General features: G+C 46.6%; 2 protein-coding genes across 2 annotated transcripts in view, besides 4 other annotated features; both read right to left on the reverse strand.

Annotated features, from left to right (window-relative positions):
- Positions 1–2,210: 2,210 nt before the first annotated feature.
- Positions 2,211–5,252, reverse strand: tlr8a (toll-like receptor 8a; the record flags this gene model as incomplete). Its single annotated transcript, XM_080018847.1, has 1 exon — positions 2,211–5,252. The coding sequence occupies one exon, from the start codon at positions 5,250–5,252 to the stop codon at positions 2,211–2,213; it is 3,042 nt and encodes a 1,013-aa protein (XP_079874973.1).
- Positions 5,253–6,363: 1,111 nt separating this feature from the next.
- Positions 6,364–9,549: a sequence feature (Protein overlapping with rRNA (ACYUW0_016631, ) was converted to a misc_feature.).
- Positions 9,550–11,177: 1,628 nt separating this feature from the next.
- Positions 11,178–11,295: a sequence feature (Protein overlapping with rRNA (ACYUW0_016631, ) was converted to a misc_feature.).
- A 94-nt stretch (positions 11,296–11,389) lies between these two features.
- Positions 11,390–11,483: a sequence feature (Protein overlapping with rRNA (ACYUW0_016631, ) was converted to a misc_feature.).
- Positions 11,484–11,589: 106 nt separating this feature from the next.
- Positions 11,590–11,623: a sequence feature (Protein overlapping with rRNA (ACYUW0_016631, ) was converted to a misc_feature.).
- A 1,697-nt stretch (positions 11,624–13,320) lies between these two features.
- LOC307243691 (FERM and PDZ domain-containing protein 4-like) overlaps positions 13,321–27,167 on the reverse strand; it is a gene marked incomplete at both ends in the record, with an annotated part of 30,924 nt that continues 17,077 nt past the window's right edge. Inside the window, 15 exons of the mRNA XM_080018601.1 lie at positions 13,321–14,570; positions 14,905–16,107; positions 16,515–17,510; positions 17,601–17,736; positions 17,964–18,146; positions 18,259–18,348; positions 18,588–18,714; positions 19,034–19,170; positions 19,372–19,491; positions 19,802–19,933; positions 20,097–20,204; positions 22,996–23,100; positions 24,001–24,046; positions 24,770–24,872; positions 25,060–25,220. Of these exons, the coding sequence (XP_079874727.1) occupies positions 13,321–14,570; positions 14,905–16,107; positions 16,515–17,510; positions 17,601–17,736; positions 17,964–18,146; positions 18,259–18,348; positions 18,588–18,714; positions 19,034–19,170; positions 19,372–19,491; positions 19,802–19,933; positions 20,097–20,204; positions 22,996–23,100; positions 24,001–24,046; positions 24,770–24,872; positions 25,060–25,220 (4,897 nt within the window). The remainder of the gene's footprint in view (positions 14,571–14,904; positions 16,108–16,514; positions 17,511–17,600; positions 17,737–17,963; positions 18,147–18,258; positions 18,349–18,587; positions 18,715–19,033; positions 19,171–19,371; positions 19,492–19,801; positions 19,934–20,096; positions 20,205–22,995; positions 23,101–24,000; positions 24,047–24,769; positions 24,873–25,059; positions 25,221–27,167) is intronic.

The raw sequence follows: 27,167 nt of genomic DNA on the forward strand, positions 1-27,167 counted from the left end.
GGTGGGCAGGGGGTTCTTCTCCTTGGTTTCGGTCTTTTTCAGGTTAGTCTTGTCAAAGTCGACGACTTCAGCAAGGTCAGGCTTGTCAGACATGATTGCAGGGGGCTCTGAAGGATAAAAAAAAAAACACGACATCATTTAGTGCTGTACAAACCGTGGTTTGTGTCAACTATTGTGCAAAAAAAAAAAAAAAGTGAAGGCCCGTGTTCTACGGGCCCTTAGGCGGAACCAACGCCTCTGCAGCCCCTGTGCAGCGCGCAATATGAGCGGCTGAAAAAAACAAACACAAACAGGGAGTTTCCCCATTTAGCAGAACATTTTAAAAACTCAAACCTAACGGTTTCCGGGACGTCGGTTAATCCGCAAGGCCGATAACACAGCAATAGCGCTCGTTATATATACACACGACTAAAATAATCTCATTAAAATCAATGAGACACGCACTGCTCATTTCTACGTTTTCCCCCCAGATGTGCATTTTTTTTGGGGGGGGGGGGTGTCGGGGGGGGGCAGTGCCTACATTTATGTAGGACAAAAGAAAGTCACTTTAGCTTAAACGGCAAAGAAAAAAAAAAAGAGGGAGACACGCCTAAAGGAGACGCAACAAACATTCAAAAAAAAAAAAAGTCGAGTTGCTCGATGGACAGCTCACTTTTAAATATATATACTTTTCGGGGAAAAAAAAACAAAAACACGCGTTTTTACCAGTTGTGTGGCGGCGTAGAGTCCTGGCGTGAGTCTCGCAGCTGTGGCGCCCGGAGGAGGGCGAATCAGCGCTTATATACTGAGCCCTATGCAAAGGACGTCACGTCGCCGATGACGTCGTCGCCCCCGCCCCTGACCAAACGGGTTCAAAACGTCAAACCTTTATTTAAAACCGGAAGCGCGCGTCCGTGCGGCCGAACTTCAAAAATGGAATTTTAACTCATGGGCACGCACGCGCGCGCGCGCACGCACACACACACACACACACACACACACACACACACACACACACACACACACACACACACACACACACACACACACATATATATATATAAATATAGATATAGACACAGACACAGATTTAGATCCAGAGATTCAGAGAGGTTTATTCATGTGCATACCTTCATGCCTTCGAACCGAACATGATGGGGAACCTAAATTCCCACCTGGCAACCAACTGAAACGAAGTGATTCCAAAAACGTCATGCAGTCAGCGACGAGAATGATATAAATACGAATAAAATAAGAATAAAATAGTGCTCAAAAGGGTGATACAGTGGGGGTACAAAATAGAAGTAGAGTAAAATAGAAGTAGAGTTGTGTTTACGATTAGGCTATTTGTACATACCGATATGTGCAGTAAAGTGCATGTGAATGAAGTGAGTATGGAGATATACTATCCTATCCTATCCTATACTATACTATACTATACTATACTATACTATACTATACTATACTATACTATAGATAGATATTGAGATAGATACAGATATAGATATAGATATAGATAAAGACACAAACACAAACATAGATATAGAAACAGACATAGATATAGATATACACACAGACACAGATATAGACATATATATATATATAGATATAGACATAGACCTAGATATAGACACATATATAGATACAGACATAGATATAGATACAAATATATATATATATATATATATATATATATATATATATAGATATAGATATAGATATAGATAAAGACACAGATACCTAATGGGCAGAGCTTGCTGCAGAGTGTCCACGACAGTTGATGACGTTGACTCGTCTTGGAGCTTTGGACAAAGAAAGATGTCCAGGAAATGTTGTTTCTTCATCCATTTATTTATTTATTTGCAATTTGAATTTGTATGAAACGTAAAACATTTTGTTTGCATATTTCCACACACACGCACACACACACACGCGCACGCGCACGCACACGCACACACACAGACACACACACACACACACACACACACACAGACACACACACACACATACACGTCATCTTTAACTCAAAATGTTGTAATCAGGTGAAACAGTTTTAGCACCTTCAAAACTCCCTATGAAAAAAATTTAGAAAAAGGACGCCGAGATGATTTACATATGACCACAGAAATTATTGATAAAATAAAGGAAAAAAACACAATTTAACAGTATGACCAGTATAACAGATGACTTTCTTCTATTCCTTCTTCTATTTACAAAGCTGGTGGATAAAATCACAACGGCCCCACATTCCTGGATTCCACGTGTTGTGGCTTTTTCTGCATTCGCTGGTGGAAGTACTTTGAGTAGGTCTTGGTGTACAGCACCTGGTTGTCCACCCTGACCACGTGCCTCAGATTCTGCCAGAACCAGGGCTCCGCGGCCGCCGTCCTGGGCCACTCCACCACGCTCCTCCAGCACAGCCTCCGTCGCAGGCGGAGGAAATGCGAGTGCTGCAGCACGGGCTCCAGCATCAGAACCACGATCACGTCCAGGTTCTCGTCCAGGAGCCGCTGGTGGGCCAGGTACATCGCCAGGCGGAAGGCCCCCGTCCTCACGTACGACTCGGTCAGGACGAACAGGGTCTTGCGGCTGTAGCGGATGCTCTGGGTGAGGTTGTCGACCAGCGGGACCCCGGGGGGCCAGTCCCTCTCCCCCAGGCACAGGCGCTCCCGCTCGCCCTCGTCCTCCAGCTGCACCAGCAGCCGCTCCATCACCCACTCCGACACCCGGGAGTCGCTGGTGTCGTACATCACAAAGACGTCGTAGATGTTGTTCGTGGCGCTCAGCGCGTGGTAACCCTTCATTTTGGCCTTGAGGTAGTGCAGAACGTAGGACACGTCCCAGTAGAAGAGGTGGGCGACCGTGGCCATCAGCATGATGAGGACAATGAGGGTGCTGGAAAAAGTGCAGAACAAGAACGCCAAAGCGTCGTTCACGCACTGGTCGATGTCAAAGAAGATCAGTATCTGCCCCTTCCTGTTCGACGGCGTCCCGCACTTCACCGCCGTCGTCAGCTGAGGGATGCTCACGTCGTTGCCCTCTATCCACAGGATGAAATCCAACAGGTCGCAGGTGCAATGAAACGGGTTGGCGTCCAAAAACAGCGTCTCCATGTAGTTGTCGGCTTTGGATAAGAAGGTGGTTTGATTGATGAGCATCAGGTTGTTGTGGCTCAGGAACAGAGTCTTCAGTTCTGTGGCGCCCTTTAAAAAGCCGTCGGACAGATGGGAAATGTGATTGTGGCTCAAGTCGAGCGTCCTTAGAGTGTTGGTGTATTCGGAAATAATAGCTGGTACGTGCGTTAAAAAATTGAAACTGAGATCGAGGATCTGCAGTCGGTCAAAATTGCTCAGCTGCTGCCAGCCAAAATTGGTCAGTGTGTTGCGACTCAAGCGCAGGGTCGTGAGGTTGCGCGGCAAATGACCGTAGACGTTTGTCGGAATCTTTGCCATGTTGTTGTCAGATATGTCCAGAATCGTCAGATTGGTGAGGTTCGTGAACAGCCTGACGTACGAGCCGTCGTTTTCTTTCCACAGGACGCCGAGCTGGTTCCCCCGGAACTGAAGCTCCTGCAGCGACGCGCTCCACATCTGCTTGTAGCTGAGGGTGGAGATGTGGTTGTCGCTCATGTTCAGCACCCTCAGGGCGGGCAGGTTCCTCAGGAAGTTCAAATTGTGCGTCACCCCGTAGGCCTTGAAGTAGTGTTCGTTGTGGCTCAGGTCCAGCACCTCCAGCCGCTGCAGCTCCTTGAAGGCGTTGTCGTAGGCCAGGTCCACCTTGTTGAACGACAGGTCCAGGTACGTCAGGTTGGGCAGGGAGGAGAACTCGGTCCCGTTGAGCGCCGCCGAGAAGCCGTTCTTGGACAGATTGAGGCAGGCGATGTCGCCGTAGCCCTCAAACTGCTCCGGCGTGATGAAGAACAGATTGTTTGAGGTGAGGGACAGCACGCGGCCCGAGTCGAAACACTCTTGCTTCATCTGGAAAATCTCGTATTTGAAGTCATTCGTGTAGGAACCCAGGGGCGGCGGGATGAAATGCCTTGGCTTTGTGTTTTCGTCCCGGCCCGGATCCGCGGCGTTGTTCACCGAAACGGGATACAGCCGGTTTTCTGCAAGGTATATCAGTTTCACGTGGGATAAATTAAGGAAAATAGAGGAATTAGCCCGAACAATGAAGTTGGTGCCGAGGTTCAACACCGTGAGATTTTTGAGGGCGTAGAGAGGTCTGAGCGTGTCGGGTTTGATTTCTTTAAAGACAATACCTGGCATGTGCAGTGTGCTGAGGGACCGGAGCTTTGAAAAGGCGTCCGAAAGCTTTATTGTTAGCGGGTAGGATTTATGACCGAAATTGAACGAAAGATCCATTTTTTCCAAACTATGAAGGTTGTGTAAAAACTTCACTTCGCCCACGATGGCGTTGTTTAGGAGGTTGAACGACAAATAAAGGTATTTGAGATTGCCGAGGCTCTCAAACCAGGAGTCGTCTAACGTCCTGAGCGAGTTGCCTCCCAAGTGGAGGAGCTGGAGCTGCTTCAGGCCCGAAAAGGCATGGGCGTGGATGCCGAGAGAAATGTTGGGGCAGGGGTAGCAGGGGTAGGGAGCGTTCTCACATCTCGGGCAGTTTCCCTGTATTTCCAGATTCTTTAATTGAGGCAGTCCTTGGAAATCATCCTGGGAAATATATTGTATTTTGTTGGAACCCAAATTTAAGCTCTCCAGTGATTTGGGCAGCCCCCTCGGAACGTGAGTCAAGTTGTTGAAGGACACTTCCAGGAATTGGAGTTGGGTCAAGGCTGAAAAACTGTCATCCGTGACCGTCATGGGTTTCCCACACTTATTCCAAAAATAGCAGTTTTTTGATATGGATAGTTTTGTGATGTTTGTGACACCGGCGAAGCTCCTGTTATCCAGCCGAATGATCCTGTTGGTATTCAGACTCAGGGTCTGGAGACCGGCGGGGAGGTTCCGTGGAACGCCGGTGAGACAGTTGCCGCTGAGTCTCAGATCACGTAGCTTCGTGAGGGGTCGGAACACATTTTGATCGATTATTTTCAGCTCGCCCTTCTTGTTTGCCCAGTTGAGATTAAGATGAAGCAGATTTCCCAGATTGACAAACATGTCTGCAGTTAAATTCTGGATCTGGTTCTCTGATAAATTCAGCACGGTGGCATTGGGGGTTATACCGACGGGCACTCGTCTCAGACCCCTCCCTTGACAATCAAACAGGATGTTGGAGTTAGAGGTTCTGACGTCACATCCAAACTGCCGCGACATCCAGGTAGGGCTGCATGTGGCAGGGTGCATCCAATGCAGACGCAGCATAGACAGCAGTACCAGGTGACACCAGCAGGTGGCGCTGCTCTGCAGATTACACAACACATGGGAAATAGTCAATTCAATGAAGAAGCTCTCCCTGGGAAAGTTCCTCACTGCAAATCAGATCTTATCTTTCATGAAATACATTGTGTTTTTATGTCTCATTATTATATATTAAAAGATTTAAGCATGAAAACTGTTATATATTTTAAAGATTGATGATGATGATGATGATGATGATGATGATGATGATGATGATTATTATTTATAATTTATATTTCTATTACCATAAACTACTTTTTGTATGTATATAGTACAATAAAATGCAACATAAAAATGTAATTGTTATTCATGAAGCAATATGAATATTAAGATCTTTTAAATTATTTTTATTACCAAAATCAATTTATCTATGTCGGTTAAACATATCAACCTGAGAGATTGTCATTGATTTAGCAAAGAATCGATGTAAAAAAATTCACATTTAAATCATTCAACAATTTACAGTACACACATACATACACAGTGGTTATTCAAGCAATGATTTTACAAACCAGCACTACCATACACAAATACAAACTAATTGAGCCTTACCACCTAAAATCAATGAACATTTGTTGAATAGCCAGCAATGTTATTCTAAATATATTGCTGTAATATATCAAACTCACCATTGTGCAAGCGCAGGTTCCTCAAAAGACAACTAGATAAAATAGATCTATCTATCTGTAAATTTGTCAGTAGTTCCCCAGATGCTTTATTTTTAACATGCACAATGCAGAAAAGTCCCCCGTGGTTGAAATGAATGTATTTACTATAAGCAGAGTAATTCAAAATGAAAAAAGTTCAAGATCATAAAAAAAGGGGGTGGAGTTCATTGGTGGAGTGCTCATTTCACTTCTCATTTTTACTGGCATTCTTTGTCCACTCTATTTTCATATTGGCTTGTTAAATACTGTGCTAATAACAGGAAACGCCATTGTGTGTTCCAAACGACTGACTGTACATTTATGTTTTTGCACTTAGAAAAAGTTGTTCAAGAACCAATCTAAGCACCATCAAAATATCTTTAAAGGGTCTCCTTGAAGAGGTTACAGTACTGCTTGTGGCCCTCAGTCGCGAGGACACCTCGGAGGCTGAACCAGAAGTAAGGCTGAGCCTGTGGGTTGGTGGGCCACTCCATCACCGAGCGGCGGTAGAGCCTCTTCCGCAGCCTCAGGTACTTGGAGTAGCAGGCCATCCTCTCCAAAAAAATCAGGACAATAACATCATTCTTCTCATCCATCAGCCGCTGGTGGGCCATGTAGAACGCCGTCTTGAAGTCCCCGCTCTTGATGTAATCGCCGGTGAGAATGAACACCGTCCTCTTGCTCTGGTGGATGCTCTGGCAGAGGTTGTCGATGAGGGGCCGCCCGGGGACCCAGTCCCGCTCCTCCAGGCACAGGGTGAGAGGACGCTCTCCTCCCCGCCGCTCCAGATGAACGCAGAGCTCCTTGGTCACCCACTCCGACACCGCTGGGTCCTTGTTGTCGTACACCACGAAGGCGTCGTAGACGGCGCTCCGCGAGGCCGGGCGGCCGTAGCCCTTGACCCTGGCCACAAGGAAATGGTAGAGGTACCACATGTCCCACAGGAAGAGGTGGCTGGAGACGGACAGGGTCAGGAAGCCGAGGACGCAGGAGGTCAGCAGAATGTAGAGCACGATAGATAGGTAGTTGTACTGGCAGGCCTGCATGTCCACAGAGAGGACCACGTGACCTCTGTGAGCCCCCGGCTCGTCACAGGTCACGCCCGTGGCCAGTCTGGGGATGGTGACGTTGGTCCTGTTGAGCCATTCCACGAACCACGAGGCGTTGCAGGTGCAGACAAATTTGTTGCCGTGCAGGAGGAGCATGTCCATTTGATCGACGACGTCGTCTGGAACGCTCGACCTCTCGATGTATTTGATCTGGTTGGAACTGAGATCCAGATATTTCAGGTTGTGAGCGTCCTTGAGGAAATCCGGGGTCAGCACCGATATACGGTTTCCGGACAAGAGGAGCTTCTCGAGGGATTGGGTGCAGTTGGAAAGCACACGTGGAACCGTGGTCAGGCTGTTCCGGCTGAGATCTAGAACTTTCAAATAACGCAGATCTTGTAAATTTCCCCAACGAAAGGACTTTAGTTTGTTGTCGCTGATGTACAGCTCGACAAGCTTTTCCGGCAAACTACTGAATACCTCAACGGGAATGTAATTGAGATTATTCTGAGAGATGTCGAGGACACTTAAATTTGTTAATTTTTTGAAATAATTGATGTATCTCATGTCGCCGTCCCTCCACAGCATGTCCAAGCGGTTATCTACAAACTCCAGTCTCTCCAGAGACTGACTCATCAGTTCTGTGTTGGTGGACGTTGCGATCTTGTTGTGATTCATGAGCAATGTCTTCAGATTGGGCAGATGAGTCGTGAAATTGAGCATGTGAGTCAATCCCTCCGATTCAAAGTAATGGTTGTTGTCGCTGATGTCCAGAATGACGAGGTTTTGAAGTTCCTGAAAGGCGGTGGGGTGGAGCAGGTCCAGGCGATTGGACGAGAAGTCCAGATACTGTAGGTTTGCGAGATGGACGAACTCCGAGCCGTTCAAGCTTTGGCTCATTGCGTTTCCGGAGAGGTTGAGGCACCTCAGCTCGCCGAGCTTTAAAAACCTCGAGTCGAGGAAGAAGATGTTGTTCCTGCTCATGTCTAAGGTTCTGCCGAATTCGCTGCACTGTCTTTTGACGATGGAGTTCACGATCCCCACCTCCTTGTCTTTGTACTTGCAGCTGCGGGCGTATTCGTCGTACCGAAAATAATGGATCTCCGTCACGTCCCCGGCTTGATACTGATCCGAACCGGACATCGGAGACCGGCGCGACGCTTCTCCTCCTGAGGCCGCCACAGGCTCTTGTTGGAAAGAGATTTTGTTGTCGGACAAATTGATTATTTTGAGGCTTTTTAATTCCATGAGGCTCCTGAAATCGACCATTTTGATGAAGTTCGTGCCCAGATCCAAGACCTCCAACTTTTTCAGTTCGGCCAGAGGGCGGATGCTCTGCGTGGTCAGTTGCTGGAACACAAAGCCTCGCAGTCGGAGAACGTGCAGACATTTGAGGGAGGAGAAACTCGAATTCAGCGTCAGGGTGCCCGGGTACCTCTGGAGCTCGTAGTTGAACGACAAGTCCAGCTCTTCCAGGTTGGGGAGCCATTTTGGAAAGTCAGAAGACGCCATTGCCACCGCTAAAAAGTTTGAGGACAGATCAAGCACTCTCAGCTCCTTGGAGTGGACGAACCATTCGGAAAAAACCTTTGTGAGGGAGTTGCTGTGCATGCGTAGGATCTTTAGTCTGGTCAAAGTCTTAAACGCAGCTTTGTTGATCTTGAGCTGGGAATTATGTGGACATGGGACGCATGGGAAAGGAGCGTTGTAACAACGGGGACAGTTCCCGCTGATATCTAGAATTTCCAAATTGGTTAAGTTTCGAAAATCGTCCTCGGTCACAATTTCAATGTTATTGTTATAGAGATACAACTCTCGGAGACTCGTGGGCAGGAGGGCTGGAATGTACGACAGATTGTTTGACTTGACGGACAACAGCATCAAATTGCTGAGTTGTAAAAAGGCCCCCGGCTCTATCTCGTAGGATACATTGCATGGGTTACGGTAGTAGCAGTTCTGACCGAGGTAAAGACTCTCCACGTTGCCGATATCAGAAAGGTTTTCCTTGGAAATGTAATAGATGTGGTTGACCTCCAGACTCAGCAGCACCAGGTTGGCCGGCAGGCCCCGGGGAACGCTTTTGAGCTGATTCCCGTCCAGGTAGAGCGCCCGCAGGCTCTTCAGGTCGCTGAAGGCGTCCTCCTGGATCTCCACGCTCTGAGTGCACATGTTGTCCTTGGGGCCGATCCGGATCGGCACGCAGTTGCAGCGCATGTCGATCTCGGTGAGGTTCTCCAGGCCGCGGAAGGAGGTGGAGTTCAGGGCGGGGATGTGGTTGATGGTGAGCGTGAGGTTGGTGGCGTTCGAGGGGATGCCGGCGGGGACGGCGGTCAGTCCTTGCTCGGTGCAGTCCACCTTGACCGCGCTGTCGTTGGAGACCTTGGTGACGTTGCACGGCAGGGTCTTGGAGTACCAGCGGCCGTTGGCGGAGGCGGAAAGGGAAACACGGTAGCAGCAACAGCAGCTGCACAGGAGGAGCAGCAGAGCACGTGTCCGTGCAGACACACCTTCTTTTAGCTGGAAGCGGCGGAGGAGATGAGACACAGGGACACGGTATGAATCACAATATGTCAGGTATGGTGTTAACAGGCAACTGATGCAACAAATATTGTATTAACACCAGGGCCGGTTCTAGGCATGGGCATGGGGGGCAATGCCCCACCAAATGCTCCGGCTGACCCCCGTCAATTAGAAAGCCCTCCGAGTTTGTATCGGGTCGAGAGACGGCAGGAATTGATGCTGTGTTCCATGGAAACCCGGAAAATGGTGATTTGCGTCGGTAGCCCCATGTTAACATCAAATCTACAGAGTAGTTCAAAACGACGTTATATGTGTTCAAAAAAATACAACTCTATACGCCACCATGTTGCACCCCCCCCACACACACGCACACACCCAACACATGAGAAAAACGAACACTTAACTTCAATTGAAAGGACGCGGGGGGACAGATGTTTGATTTGATTTGAACAAGCCATGCAGAATTTCTGTATGTGTCAAAAATGTGAAGGCTTTTGCTCATATTGGCACTTACCATGAGGACCATTGTCAGTGTGGAGAGGTGTAAAGGGGTCTTCCAGTCACTCTATTGTTAAGACGAATGGGTTCTCGCAGAATTATGACATTAGGCTGTGATGCAGCGCTGCGCACAGAGGGATGACATGAAAGTAGCAGGTGCCTGTGGCTGCATGGAGATTATTTATAATCACGCTATCACTTCCCTATTATTGCGAAATGGAAATAGTTTTTGTTATGAAGCGTTAAACCAATTAATTTGGCCGTATTCCACAATGATGTGAGTGCAGCTTTTTATTTTGGTGGCAAATCCTACGGTATAGCTACAGCTATAGTTCAAAATTCAAGATTCACGATTCAAGATTTTTATTCGTCACATACATGTACATACTTTCATACATATATGCAGTGAAATGTAATGCAACGCACCCGGTGATAACACACAAAATTTCTAATTGCCCAACTAACTGACTCCTAAAACGTAATACAGCAAGTCGAATACTTATAAAATAAAATAAAAATATATAGAATAAAATAAAATACAATAAAAATAAAATGAAATAAAATGAAATAGATAGAGGGAATATGCTTATGTATATAGAATAGGCAATTATGTATTATTCAATGCGCTGTGTTGATTTTAGTAGGAAATAACGGCTCCTGTTTCACTTCTGAAGAGCAGCAGCTTTAAGTCGAGCAAAATGGCATCACAACTTCTCCTGTGGTTGGTACTTGGTTAATGTACTATTTCCAAAATAGTACTCGGAACACGCGGAAATTAGTTCTTCTGTTTTCTGAAGAATTATGAGTATTGAAGCAAAGTCATATTCTGTCTGTTATGTTTCCTGTGTTTATTAAAACCCTGTGGGGAAAATTCGTCCTCTGATTTTGACCCCATGCTAGATGGGGAGTTGTAGGTCAACTACAGCTCAGCCCTCCCAGGGACCAATGCTTAATCCAGATCAGTGACGGTCTCGGACTAAAAGAATGGCCCGGGCGTTTGGGGAGACGCTATTTTTAAACCCAACACCAACCCCACCCAAATGTTAAAATACAAAGCTTGAGATAGCAATTTACCAGATAAAACCGCGAGTGTCGAGTCCCAGCTTTTGCACGCGCTCAAGTTTCACCTCCCTGATGGACCTGGCGGTGGTGTGGTGTGCCCGAGCCCCGGCGAGCTGGGATCCCACCTCGGCCAGCAAGCACCGGCCTTTACTTTCGTTGCGCCGCGGGGTTTCGTGAGACCCTCTGAGCGACAAGAGCCCAGAGCGACACAACTCGAAGCGAAAGCGGCGAGCGCCGGAAGTGGTGAAGTCGGCGGTGCCCTCTGGCACATTCGCACCCGAGCTCTTCTAAGGCGACCCAGAGCCGCTGGCGACGCACCGCCACGGAGGAAATGCGCTTGACAGGGGCCGATCGGGCCCGGGCGGAGTTCCCTAACAAGGGGATCCTCTTTACATATGAGGATCCCCCGAGCCTAACCTGCCGGATTGAGAGCCCTGTTGAAGGCTCTCTTTATAGTTCTGTTCAACTTTCCCTCACGGTACTTTGTTGGTACCTCAACTATCGGCCTCATGCTGGTATTTAGCCCGAGTTTACCACCCGCTTTGGGCTGCATTCCCAAGCAACCCGACTCCGGGAAGACCACGCCCCGGCGTGACGAGGGTCGTCACACCGTCCACGGGGTGAGCCTCAATCAGAAGGACTCAGGCCCCCACGGCAACACCGGGAAAAGGATCCTACATACGCCACATTTCACGCAACCGGCTTGATGGGCAGGGATTTGGCGGCTCATAGAAGGGCGGGGCTGTCCTTCTGGTATTTGCCCATTTGCCATATGACCAATCCAGCCGCCTGTATCAAGGAGCGTGTAGCAAAAATTCCTGTGTCACATATTATTGCCCCTTAAAAAGGCCCCATTTGGTCAACCTGGCCCCAGTTGGGTTTGAACCCCACTTACTAACAGTGCTGACCACTGGGTCCTGTGTCTGGGCAGTCCAAACAATGGTGTTAAAGTGTCAATGTCTTCAAGGAGAAACAGAATTTTCCTAAAACCTTTGGCCTGTGTAGACTGTGAAGCTGGCTGGAGTCTGTGGCTTTGTTACATGTATGCACCGTGTATTCCATCTGTGTTTTCTGTGCACTTCACTCGGCCATTCTATCGAACTGTTGATGCCACCGTGCAGACACGCTGCCCAGCCCCCAGGACTGAAACAGACCATCATCATCATCATTAATGCAGAAAAGCATTACCGCCACCCAGGCCTGAGTAAACGGTGAAATACTCTGAATTATTGAATGCTGTTATAAAACAAAACATGGGTCAAGGCAAGTTTTCAGTATAAATAATGCAATTTGAAGAGCAAACTTGTGTTCACTCTCTCAGCTCTTTGGTGCTCGAACCTCAGAGGCGAAATAAATAATTAAATAATTACCTTGATAGCAGAAAAACAAACAAACATAAAATGAAAATGCAATTCCGTTGGTGACGAGGCTGCCATCCGACATAATCAGATCAAAGCAAGACCAGGAAACGACGAATCACTTGCAATATTTTTTAAAACCTTTAATATTTTATGATTAGATTGACAAAAAAGAGGAGAAAAGAATACAGTGACCATGTGCAAAGTATTCAGAAAATCAAAGTGGATCCATCAAATAAAAAATATTGTGATCATATGCACAATTCTTGTTTTTATTTATTTTTTTACACATCGCTTCTTTTGCAATGATTTGTCTAGAGCTCTTTGTTTGAAAATGTTATGAGATATACTGTGTAAATATATATATACATATATACAGTATATTTATATATACATAGGTACTGTATATACAGTATATATACAGTATGTATATACATATGTACTGTATATACAGTACATATGTATATATACATAACTGTATATATGTGTATATATATGTATATATGTGTATATATATGTGTATATATATATATATATATATATATATATACTGTATATTTCTGTGTTTGTGTGTGTGAGGGTGATTCAATGAAACAGGGAACACATACTAAAGGGAAATATACTGGTGAAGTTAATATCTTTTTCTATAGAGGTTTTCTTCATATAATTCTTTAAAAGATTCATTATTATTAATTATAATTAATATGATTCATTCTTTTTTTCTGCTTTACATATTAAAATATTGTATACACAAGGCAAAGTTTATCACAGCAGTTCACATTGGTTGGCTAAACCCATGTCTCGTTATGTATGGCTTTGAAATCAATAATTGGAACAACGGCACGACAGTTTATTTGTAGAGCAGTGTTTTCAAAGAGTGAGTGAGTGAGTTGACGACAGTACACATGGTGGCAGAGTGATGTGTCAATGCATTCACACTTTGGTCATTGCAGGAGCTTCCTGAAGCCATCTCAGCAGCTTTTAAAAGACACACATAGTTCATCACAATCTTGTCCACCTTGGCCACCACCTCCTGCCGCTCTTTGCCAGCGCTCAAGCCTTCCACCAGTGACATGCAAGCTTGTGTCAGGCAGCAGAGTGTATGGAAGCTGTGCGTCAGAGTGAGCAGCAGCTCCTCCGGACTCTTGTGCTCCAGGGCCATCTGACTGCAGGCGCTACCCAGTGCTTTAGCCTGCACCAGCAGCAGCTGGGAGAACTGCTCCAGTTCAGCCTCATTGGCCTCACCACCCCGGTGCAACTGGCCCACGCTCCACCGCACCAAGCCAATAATCTCTAAGGCATCCTTGCGCGCAGCCGCTAACCCTGAAGGCAGACTGTAGGTTTTCCCCATCATCGAGCTCACACGGGCTAACCTCGCTTTAAGGCTCATGTCACCTATAGCAGTGGCCATGGCGGACTGCTCAGCTTTTTGCTCTGACTTCCAGATGGCAAGATTTTCCTCACAAGGTTGCCGTTGCTCCTGGACTCCAGATAGCGGAGGAAGTGGTAATGTCTGCCTGTCTTCTTCATCATCACCATCAGTGTACATATTCTTCCGAAGGAAGCAGTGGCTGAATGGTCCATTGCACCTCCACGCAGCGGTATCCATCCTTGGCACTGTTGAGGAGGGTAGCATAACAGAGGACCCTCTGAAGAGCCTTCTGCCAGAGGGGTTGGAGGCAACTGATCCCTGGGACCAGAGTTTGGATAAGGTCTTGGCAGAGAATCGCCTTTGTTGTTTTGGCGGATCTTGACAGTGGACACCGTGCCCACTCCTCTTCCCCGTGAGTGTAGCTTTGGTCTTCTCTAAAAGTGCTTCGAAGCCCCTTACGCCTGGCGTAACGGTGCTCCAGCTTCTCCTCAACACTCGAACCCTGCGTGGCTTCCTGAGGCTGCCAGTAGTAGGCTCACATGGGAGTATACTTGAGGAATAAAACTGGGCATGGGGGTGGGCCTCTAGGCAGCCCTGTATCTGCCCACTGGGCTCTGTGCTACTCTTTAAAGATGGTGGTGAAGTGGTGGTGGTGGTGGTGGTGGCTGCATTGGTCTCATGAGCTAAGGAAGGGTCTTCTTCCCCAGCCTTCCTCAGCTGTGTGCGAGCTACACTAGGGGTAGTAGGGAAACAAAGATAATTGTTAAGCATCTTTATAAAACCACTATAGTGCTGCTTCCTCCAAATATTTCCTCTAGGCTAGATAATCTATAGGACAAGAGTATTTCACAATTGTCATTCTTACGCAAACTGCATTACTTCCTGTAAATACTATACAGTATATAAAGGTAAGGGTTTCACTATGACTTGTCAGTGATTGTTAAATACCATCTGTCTGGCAGCTGCTTCTTAATATACTTTACTACATACTGAGCACAACCTTTTCCACTTGTGTTGGCTATATTCACAAAGGCACACAGAAAAGATCCCGTCTAGTTTTACCTGTGGTTTCCTTTATCTTGGGCATCCGATGGCTGCCGTCGCGCAAGGTCCCAAAACCAGGCTCAGCACTAGTAGCTGCATGAATCTTCCTCAGAAGGGTGGGATCTATGGGATGACCGGCTTTCTTCTGGCCTGCCGGGCCATAGGCCTTCTCCTCAGCAGCCATGTACACCAGCCCCTTGAAGGGGGACTCTGACAGCATGTGCATGTTCTCCGTGGCACAGAGGGGAGAATCCATGGGCGTGGCACAGCTGCTGCTGCCCGTGCTGCAGCCGGCGTCTATGGACGAGCACTGCGAGCTTTGGAGGGAGTGGACGCCCTCGCTCTGTATGGACGACATGCGCTTGTTCAGATGGTATTCGTACAACCGCGTGATGTCGGGCTCGGTTGACGCAATCTTGATTTGCTGCTGCTCATTATTCTGCAAGTCCTCTGCAGTGAGGGGGCCTTTGGAAGGAGAGCGTAGATGGGCATTTAACTGCTGGCTCCTTTCATCCAAGTCCTGCTTCTCTCCCTTCACCGTCAACCTCTCTGTGTGGGAAGCCTGTGAGTCACTCACACATTCTGGGGAGAGATTCTCTGCCATTTTGTTTCCGGGCACCTGCTGCCATTTTTGATGCCGCTCCCTTAAGTGAGTTCGCCCCAAATCAAGCCGATTCATGTAATGAGAATCTCTCACGGTGAATGCGTTGTACTTCCCCACTAGATGAGGTAGCTCCTCTTTACTCAAGTCTTGCGGATTAATGTGGGATCTGGCGGAGGATTCGCAGGAATCTCCCACAGTTTTACCGCCGTCTGCCTCCCTCTGCTTCCCTGTCTGCCTGCTCACTACCGAGCCCATGTGCATCTTGGTGAAGTATTCGGTGAGCGACTTGGTTTCCATGGTCTCCGGCTCCATCTCGCCGCCATCGGAGTGGAGGATCTGCGAGGAGGAGACGGCAGAGGATCTGGCCTTGTCCTCCTGAGCGTCCTGGGAGTTGTAAGGCATGGCAGCCGCTCCGCTCTCACAGGGCGTGAAGAAATCTGTCTTCTCCTCGCTCAGGGCGTGGTACCCTTCTGCCATGACCACGTGCATCCGCAGGTGGTTCTCAGAGTGTCGCTGAGCGGAAGCCAGCTCCGAGCTCTCCGTCATCTCAGAGGAGTTGGTCTCGTTGCCAGAGTCGGAGGACGACTCGGGACTAAACGCGCGTGAAATTTCTACACCTGTGTGCCACAGAAAGACAAACACCCAATTAACATCTTTATCTGAGACGCATCACCAGCGTAAGAGAGTACAGAGTCAATAAAGCCAAGGTAAGTCTTGAAAAATCTGAAAACTTGTTATATTAGTAGTAATTATGAAACAACGTCAAAAAACATTATGTAAAAACTATGATGAGTGTTCAAAATGTTAAAATTATGAAAAAAAAAAAGATGCACAAAAAAGAAAACACAACAAAATCAATGATACAGCAACAAAGTGCTTAAAAGAATGAAATGAAACTCGCACAATATGGAAACATACAACAAAATGGTCTTTATTGGAAAAAAAAATGAACAAGAACAAATCAAAAATGAATGGCTTGAAACACGGTGTTAATGAATAAATGTTACAATTGTGTAAGAAGAACCTGTGCTGCTCTCCGACTGCACGGGACTCTGTTCCTCAGAGGCAGCCAGGGCCTCCAGCGCCTGCAGGGTGGACACCACGGCAGCGTCCAGGGGCTCCCCGGGGCCCTCCGCCCCCTGGGTCGGCACCGAGTCAATCAGAGACACAGGAATATCCCCGCGGGCCACGTGGGCTCTGGCCCCGGCCCCCGGCTGCTGCTGCTGCTCCTCCTCGTCAGAACTGTCCCTGAAGCCCGGGGGAGGGGCGGCGATGGCTAAGTTGAGGGAGTGCAGCAGCACGTCGTTGTCCTCCTCGTTGTTGCCTTCCGGCGGCGGCGGGAGGGAGGTCAGGTCGATGATGTCGTCGCTGGAGCCCGAGAGGGAGAGGAAGGTGGGCTTCTCGATGTCGCTCATGATGGCGTCCTCCTCGCAGCTGATGTCGTCGTCGTCCTCGGCGTCGTCGGTCGTCTCGGCGTAGCAGATGTCCCGCAGTAGCGGCTCCTCGATGCACTCGGTGGGGCCGAAGATTTTGGCGTTGTACTGATAGCCCTCCCCGTCCTCCATGGCATCCATCATCTTGTAGTCCTCCTCCAGACGCCTGTACACGGGGCCGTGAGGGTCCGCGACCTCCGGGCTCTCGTCCATCAGTCTCTGGTAGCCCAGGTTCTGGGGATTCACGCTGCCCAAGGGAGGATCCCCGAAAATGAAAGAGACCTTGGCGCTCCTGGGAGAGTCCTGGGGTCTGGGCCTGGGGACGTTGAGATAGGGGGGCTGCGGGTGGGGGTTTCTGCAGCGGTCCACTCGCTCCGCCACGTGCATGGCGTGCTGGGGCTGGTGGATCTCGGTGATGTAGACGGGCGGCGGCTCGCCCTCGCATCTCCCGTGCTCCGCGTATTCGCACTCGTGGTCAGAGAACTCGTGGCCGCACCGCTGGCCGCCCCTGTCCGTGCACTCCTTGTAGGACGTGCTGTACGTCCACTCGATGGCCTGGTAGTTCTGCTTCACTCTCGCCTCATGACCTGAAAAAGGAAAAAAAAAAAACACATAATGTGCCGAGATAACACGCCGTATAGAATGATTTGTTATCACTTGGAATATTTTAGACATACTTGTTTCCGTATTCTCTTTGTTGCTTTTGGCCACGTTGAAGATCGAGCGCCGGGAGTCCACCAGTAATCTGTAGTAGCCAGCCGTGAGACAGGCCAGATTCATGGCATCAACAGACTCCATTAGCAGAGTTATGGGCTGTGAAAGAGGGAGATAAGCAGACAGCAATGAGCATACGATGGATGTGAGAGCAGAACCGAGAATAAGGTGATAGTGACAGGGGCAGAGAATATAGACTCGGGAGTTGAAAGTAGTGTTTTTATTTATTTATTTGTTTGTTATTTCAAAAGCAATCCGGGAGAGAAAGAGGGAAATGTTCATAAGCTGAGCTGATTGAAAATCAAGCACGGTCACCGCGAGCTCACCTTCACATCCAGAACATGGAGTTCCACCCGGACCATCTTCTCATCCTCTGTGTACATTTCGATGCGGTTAACGTGACTGAAGTCCGCCAGCAGAGCCACCAGGTTGGTTTTGGTGTTGATCACGTGACTGATGCCGTATCGGGGCCCGACCAGCAGAGTCACCTCGTTGTGCTTCTCTCCTTGCTGGGGACCCAGGCGAGGGAGGTGAGCGGGATTAGAGCCACTTCACGAGTAAAAACATTCACAATTACATTTCAACAGCAATATGGCGAGATAACGAAATGCAGTAACTTGCCAGTAGTGTGGATTTAAACACCCGTCCTCCATAAAGTCTCAAATCACTGAGGTACTTCAGATAGTGGACCTTCGCCTGTAACGCAGTAAGCTGCAAGGGAAAGTGAACAGTTAGACAGACAGACAGACAGACGGACTGACAGACAGTGGAGGTAACAGCAGTTTTTTAGAGCCCCAACTAAGTATTCCTCTAGGTGGCAGTAATGAGTCTTTTCAGTGCAACGGCGCAAAAGGAAGAGAAAGAAACAGAAAAACATAATCAATGAGAGAGAGAGAGAGAGCGGGAGAGAAAGAAAGAGAGGGAGAGGTGTGGTTGGGGTGGTTCTGTACCTTTTTACCGGGCGGCACCAGGTTCTGGTTGGTCTTGAGGATGTGAGTGAGGGCCTTCTTGATGTTCTTCTCCTTCATGCTGGACAGCACCGCCGGAGGCAGGAACAATGCCAGACCCCACTCCTTCCTGCAGGAGCCACAGCGCGCACACACACACACACACACACACACACACACACATACACACACAAGAAATATCTTTCACTCCGGAGCAACACAAGACAAGTCAACTCATCATTTCCCGACAGCGATTAATAACCTCGCTCAGGCAGAGGCCGAGCATCGATTAAGGAACAGCGATAACGGTAATCATTCAACGGGGCATAATAATCCAGCCAAGCCATAGACGCGCGGGCAGATGATTAGCATATTTATATTCATGCCAGACAAGGGAGCATCATTAAAATCGAGAAAAAAAACCCCCGATGTCACGATGTGTAACTCACTCAATGTACTTGAGGGAAACCTTCTGCGACTGCTTGGTGTTGATGGTGAGGATGTACATCTGCAGGGCGGCCAGACGCAGCGCCGTGTCGTATTTCAGCTCTGACCCAAATCTCTCCAGCACCACGTCGTTGCAGCTCTGGAGGAGACGGAGAGATGAGCGGGGAAGGGATCACGCCGCCACTTATCGTCCCGCTCGCCATCACGCGTAAAGCAATCCAACACCTACAGTACGGCATGAGGGGCTATAGCCACGTTACGGACGTTCCCGAAGAAAGCGGCGCAGACGCCGTCGGGCGCAGCGTTTCAGGGAAATCGCGGGCGTCGTCCGGACATTCACCTGAACGTAGAGGTACTCGAATGCTACCGCGTCTCTCCTGAGCAGCTCGACCGGGTCCTTCGGCACGAAGCTGATGCGGAAGAAGCATTTCATCTTGTGCGACCCCGGCCTCTGTGTCACCTGGAGCAACGAGAGGGCGACAAGTGACATCCCATCGGTCGCCGGAAAATATATACAGTATATTCATTTTGCGAGTGCGGGAAATTGCTGACAATTAGGCCGAGATAAACTTTTAACAGGGGGGGTTGATTTAAACATGTCGTGTCGGCTTTATTATAAAGATAGGAAGGTGAAGACAAACTGCCATGTCACAGTGATTAATGTTCCCCTGAGCACGGGGAGAGGCCTCCGTGTCTTATCTCTCGGCGTAATCGCCTTTGTCGCTGCTACGGTGTTAAAAAAACGGGGAAACTTGAAAAGCCGTCCCCACCTGAGTGAGCATCTCCTGCTCGTGCAGCAGCATCAGCTTGCTGGCCGAGCCGTCGGCTCGCTGCTCCAGCATGAGGGAAAAGTGCTCGATGCTCTTAATGGACAGCTTCTCTTGCAGGGTCAAGATCACGTCCTTTCACACGAGAGGAAATGGACAATGCAATTTGTACATGAAAATATATTTGATTTACAGACGGTTGGGAATAATATGGCAGTTTACATTTAACATTTTTGCACCTTAAGATTTTGCAATTCTCTTCGAAACCTTTCAAAGTGAGCCACGTAGCTCGACTCACCTTAATGGACGTGTTACTGTCAAATTTAAAGGATTTGGTTTGCCCGTTTTCAAGATACACCTTCAGCACATTTGGCATGAAGAGGAGAGAGTTGTCTTTCATCGTTTCCTGGAGAGGGAATGGAAGGGAGACACAAATGAGATGTCATTATTATACTCCATATTCAAGTGCATGTTTGGTATTAATAACTCTTATTTGGGGTGTAAATTGTTATACTGTAATTCCCCGGGGAATTATTATTATATATATATTACATAATTATTATGTTATTTTATCTAATCTTATACTATACATTATAATAAATTCTTCTTCTTCTTCTTCTTCTTCTTCTTCTTCTTATTATTATTTAAAATAAATAATGTATTAGTAAATAAGTACAGTACATCCTTGAAATAAAATAGGATCAGTGCTTGAAGTGGGGAAAAAAAAAGTGCCGGTACCCCCCTTAGTCATGTTGGCGGGGGGTTATAAATCTGCTTTATAATATAGAACGAAAGAAGATAAAGAACCGATCAGCCATCACATTATAACCACCACTTATAACCACGAATACATTTCACTTCATATATGCATGACCGTATTTACTGTATATGTATGTGACAAATAATCTCTTGAACTTGAACTTAATATTGTGTAGCTCCCCCTAGTACCGCCAAAACAGCTCTGGTCGGTCGAGGCATGGACTCCACAAGACCTCTGAAGGGGTCCTGTGGTATCTGGCACCAAGACGTTAGCAGCAGATCCTTTAAGTCCAGGAAGTTGTGAGGTGATTGTTGTTTCAGGACATCCCACAGATGTTTGATTGGATTGGACCCTAACCCCGACCATCCACATGATGTAGAACATGTGATTCATCAGACCAGGCACCACCTTCTTCCGTTGCTCCATGGTCCAGTCCTGACGCTCACATGCCCATTGTGGGAGCTTTGGGAGGTGGACAGGGGTCGATATTGGGCACTCTGCCCCACAGCAAGCTGTGATGCACTGTGTGTTCTGACACCTTTCTATCATAGCAACACTAACTTTTTCACCAAATTGTGCTACAGTGGCTCTTCTGTGGGATTGGACCAGACGGACTACACTTCACTCCCCACATGCATCAATGAGCCCATGGCCCTGTTTCCGGTTCACCGGTTGTCCTTCCTCGGACCACTTTTGAAAGGTACTAACCACTGCATACCGGGAACACCCCACAAGACCTGACGTTTTGGAGATGCTCTGACCCAGTCGTCAAGCCATCACAATTTGGCCCTTGTCAAAGTCGCTCAGATCTTTACGCTTGTCCATTTTTCCTGCTTCCAACACGTCAACTTCAAGAACTGACTGTTCACGCGCTGCCTAATACATCCCATCCCTTGAACGGTGCCATTGTAACTAAATGATCAATGTTATTCACTTCACCTGTCAGTGGTTTTAATGTTGTGGCTGATCAGTCTATATGAAAGTAAGGCTCCTCACATGTGTGTAGAACAGCTAATGCTGCGTTCCATTGAAGTCTGAACTCTGAAAAATCCAACCTCGTACTCTGAAGAGTGTAAAGGAACGGGCGTTTTTCTTGGAATTTCAGGGCCCACCGCTCGCGCCTGAGTTTACCAAGATAACTGACCTGACGTCACGACGACATGGTGGCGCCCACCGCTGAAGGGTGAGCAACGTTCCCGTTGTATGGATTTAAAAACACGCCTACTGTCGTCTCGAAGTACTCGCTGAAGTACGGTCGTTTTTATGTTCTGTTAACACGCTGACCACCGACTCGAATGACAGATTCCCGAGTTCCTGTGAGAGCGAGCGCGGGCAGCAGCCTTTAAGTTCAAGTTCAAATTCAAGAGATTATTTGTCACATACATACACATACGGTCGTACATATATGCAGTGAAATGTCATGACACCCGGTGATTACGCACAAGCTCCATAAGCTCGAAAAATACCAACGAGAGGACAGAAATGGAGGGATAGATAATGAGGGAAACCAGCTGTTTACACCAAAAATGTGTAAAATAGAAAGCGCAACCAAGGAGGTCCACGATCTAAAGAAATCCCCTGCCAGTCCCCCGTGGTCAACGGCGTTATGGGAACCCCGAACCGGAGCTCGCATCTTGTCCGTTATGATAATAAAACAAAATAGTCTGCTCCGACTCAATATAATATGACATATTTTACAATATATCCGGTTGATTTGTCGACTTGAGAGGGGAGAACAGACACCGGCAGCTTGTGAGACGTGCCGGTGCGCGAGAAATAGTCACGGCTCCTCCAAAGAGTAAAAAAGCAGAAGCGTGTGTAGGATAGTTGTAGATTTTGGTTATTAACGTGCTGCTTTATGTGAACGGGCAAATTAAAAAGCCCCCTGAGGGAGAACGTCTGTGTGTTTCTGTGAATCATGCCCCGCTGCACTGCTCCACATCAATACAGCTGAAAGGACTGAAAGACAAACAGCACAGAGACCTCCACTGACTCAGCGGGAATGTCGTGGTAAATGGTAAAACTTGAGCGAGCCTATTCATGTCATCAATTAATGATTACTTTTCTTTATCCGTTTTGCCCCGTTAATGGTCATGCACGGCTAGCGTTTACGAGGATGATTCATCCAGGCTGTCACGCACACACACACACACACACACACACACACACACACACACACACACACACACACTCACACACACACACACACACTCACACTCACACTCACACTCACACTCACACTCACACTCACACACACACACACACACACCACCATTCATTCCTGTAGATAGTTTCCAGTTTTCCACTAACCCAAATTGTCTTTTGCCAGTGGAAGGAAAGTGAATTACTTGGCAGAATAACCACGCACGTGGGGAACGCGTCGAAACGTGCTCAAAACAAGAATCCTTTAAGCCGACCCACGCTCGCTGTGACTTACCGGGACCTGGCCGTTGACGATGACCTCTTCGGCGAAGCGGACTTTCACCGGATTAGACTTTAACTTGGCCTTTTTGGCTGCGCTGATAAATGCTGACTTGGGCGACTTGCAAAAGGAGGAAAGAGAAGGCAGAACAAAGAGATGATCAGTATCACAGGCTCGACCACTCGTCATGGCCGATGAGTCGTGTTCCAAATCTTTGTTTTTTTTTCACGTGGAGCTCTCTTCTCCGCTCGGCGAAGGTGTGATTAAAGTGATTGTGCGGCGCTGAGCCTGCAAAGTGCTTTGCGGTAAATAGGAGCAATTACGAGCCAGATTAGAGGAGACGCTGTCCTTATTCCCCCCCGCGCCTATTGGGATGCCAGAAAGTTTTTTTTGTTTGTTTTTTTTCTGCAAACTAAACCCATTTCAAAGAGTAACTACTTCTCAAGTTGAAACCTTTGTCATTGAAAAACTTTTTTTTTTTTTTTATAAAAAAATTTCAATCTCACAGTCTCCCCCCAACGACCCTGAGACGCAGAGGAAAATGGCGGATCAAAATGAAGGATGCAGGGATATCTTTTGAAAACAATTCAATCCAAAAGTTCTAAAATATCAGCGCTTAGAGAGCATTTATTGACTTCATTTTATGTTTTACTTGTTTTGCGAGACGAACACAACATACACCAGTCGTCGCGTGGATATTTCACCCACACGCTTCAATCTTAAAAATGAAGAGTTATCGTCTACATTTCGTGGTTTATTCACACATTTCCGAGCTCCACTGACCCAATTCCTGAACTGTTAACAGTGTCAGGAGAGATGCACCATCTGGCACATCGCATGCTCTTTTTTAAACGGCGTCACGGTAAAGTTCATCCGAGGATGTGATAGTACAGTGTGAGAAGAGCCTCTTTTCGTCAGAACAGCTAGAACTGTGTTGGATTCGCGGAGCCGAAAATTCCACGAGCCCCCTGCATTCAAACAGCTCTGCGTCTCTGAAATCGATGCGACGGAGGAACTCACTGGGTACGGCTGCACGACGGTCAACACTATGGATTCCTTGCAGCTCCTGCAGGAAATGGCGGCACGGGAAAAAAAACAGAAAAAACATCATTACGCTTTCTGTCTATGTGATTTATCGGACAACGTCTAGCGATTAATTAGGAGGAAAAAATAATACATTTTGTTTCAGTTCAAACAATCTTTGAATTTTTTTCTTTTGTTTGTTTGGGGTTTTTTTTGCGATAAATGTAACTCCGAGAACTAATTACGGAGTACTTCGCTGCAGTCAAGGCCGCGGGAACTTTGATGGAGTCGACGCCGCGTGGGCATTATTTCCACTACACTCATCCAGTATTTATGGAGCCGTAGCGCAGGTCACGCAGGGGCCCAGCGCTCACAGACGCTCCTTCACGTGTGTCAGTGGCGTGAATCCGATAAGACGCATGAATAACGTGAACGCTGGCACGGCAAATTGTGCAGTTGTTTACAATACATGCTCATTAACTACTAACTAATATCTTTTCACACTTTCTCACTTTGGATAAGAGCGACTCTTCAATGACGAAATGTTTTATTGATCAGTGACATTTATTTTATATCACCTCTTAAATTGCTATAGTTATGAAGTCGATACTGGGGAGTTCCCGGCTTATACCCACGACGTGAGAAATGAAAGGCCAGTAAAAGCGTAATTAAAACACAGCATTATAATGCGCAATTCACTGAATAACAGCATGTGAATAATCTTCAACCCAAAAAGGGTTTGTCATCGCCTGGACGGTCATGCTACCTGACAAGGTCGATGACCCTCTCTCTGGGCGCCGAACTGACTGGCTCATCGTTGATCATGACGATCTCGTCCCCTGGGACCAGCTTGCCCTCCGAGGGGCCCCCTGCCAACGCACAGCACACAGGGGGGCTAAGTGGTACAAACGACGCAAGGTCAGAGCATTACTCCTTATTCCCAAGGCTCCCGAGGCAGATCAGGTACTCTTAAAAATCCATGATCCACCCCCCCCCAGCATGTTTCTCCTCCATCCACATCTTCCCCACGTCTCCCTGGCGGATTTTTAAAGTTACCTGGTGTGACTGAACGGACGACCACGGGTTTTTCGCTGCCTGCCACAAAGCCAAAACCCAGAACCGGATCCCGTCTCATCTCCACCTTCCGGGGGGCGGGAGGTACGAACTTGTCCCCGTCCAAGCGAACCTCCTCCAGCGAGCTGCTCTGGGAGACGTGGCTGCAGGGAAACAAACAGGGACTCCTATAGCTGAGTTTGTACGGATATATATACATTTATATATACTGTATATATACATACATATATGCTTATGCACAACACTGTCTCTGAAAACATATTTTCTGAAGCAATGGGATTGAACTGTGTGAGGCCACACAACAGATGTTGTGTTCTGTCTTTTCAATAGAAAAGGGACAGCAGTGAATTTGATGCTTTTAAACAAGACCAAACATGAAAAAAATATCCAATGCCAGGAGCCCCGCCACCTAGATCTGGAAATAAACCAATATTCTTTTCAAGGGTTGAAACCTTGTCTTCACCTCGTGCTCCAACAGCAACACATTTCAGTTTTCCTTTTTTTTTTTTTTTTTTTACCATAGCTCTGAGATCTTATAATTAGTTGTGTACGTTTGTGTTTTTATGTGTTGTGCGATCTGCGTGTTTTTTTCCGTGTTGGTCTACGATCTGGCAGCAAAGTAGCAGCAGCAGCAGAAGCCGCTCTCCATGGTGCCAGCAGTGTTAGCTAATTAGGGCCGTGGGCAGACAAAGCAGTGTGTAATTCACAGTTATTCTTGACACATGTACTGTTTGCCACTAAATACCAACAATTAATCTTTCAAGGCATGAAGAGAGAGATGCCTGCATGGATAATGAACACACACACTGGTGGTCACCTTTAGCAGAGGCACACTTGCAAGATATGTGAAGGAAGAGGTTTCTACTAGATTCCAGAAGCCTGCCATACAGTACTAATGGAATACAGTTCATTTTTTATTCAAAATCGAATAATAATAATAATAATAATATTATTATTATTAAATCCAACAGTCAAACCCGGCCTCATACAATAAGGGATGTACTGTATTCTCCATCTTACTGTCTCTCTTGGGTGTCAAGATGCCCAAGAGTTTTCAATTTACAACTATTTTGAATCATATAGCCGCCTATTTTAGAATTTTTTTTTGCATTGAGTGTTTTTGAAATACTATATCTTTGGATTTTATTACGTGTTGAGTTTACTTATTATTTGGTTTCTATCAATTATATGTTTAAAAACAAAAGTTACCTTGTTTGAAGACTGAGCTTCTGTCCATACAAATAACCCATTTCAAAGTTACGTAACAAAATTAATTAGGTTATTTGTGCTAGATATTTTAGCTTTAAAATGATATAATATACATACCGCAGTCCACTCTGATTAGCAGGCACCAAATAAAAAACAAACAAACAAATACATTTTTGGGCCAAACTGAACCAAGGAATTCAGGGTTACATGTATAAACAAACCAGCAAGATAATAACTTTAGTGCAACTCCGAGACAATTCAATCCTGCAAAGAATCACTAGAGACTAAAAAATAATGATAATCTCAAGTACTTTTTATCAGCAACCCAGTTTTTTAAATTAGTCCTATTTTTAGACATTGCTCGTCTTCTCACTCCAAGAGTTTTTTGGTAGTTGTCTTTAAGAAAATTGTACCCTATGATGGCATCTGTATGTTTGTTTAAAATGGCTGCTTAAACCTGTAAATAGCAAAAAAATAAATCATAAAGTTCACTATTTTTTTTAAAGAGTTTCTTATGCGGTATAGAGCAATGTGTGAATGTGTGTACACACGCACGCGTGCGTACACACACACACACACACACACACACACACACACACACACAGTCCCATTCTATATTGTTTATTTTGGTCTTATTTGTTGTATTTTTTTAATTCCTCATACAATTGAATTGTTTTTTGCTATCATTTTTAATCTATGGAATTATATACCATATATTTTATTATATTTTATTATTAATATATTATTATATTTTTTATATTATTATTTCAATTATAGTGATTTAAATTGTATTATTATTATTTATTTTTTAATTTATTATTATTATTATTATTATTATTATTATTATTATTATTATTATTATTATTATTTTATCCCACAGA

This window comes from Zeus faber, assembly GCF_960531495.2.
Source record: "Zeus faber genome assembly, chromosome: 18".
In the NCBI taxonomy this organism is placed as follows: Eukaryota; Metazoa; Chordata; class Actinopteri; order Zeiformes; family Zeidae; genus Zeus; species Zeus faber.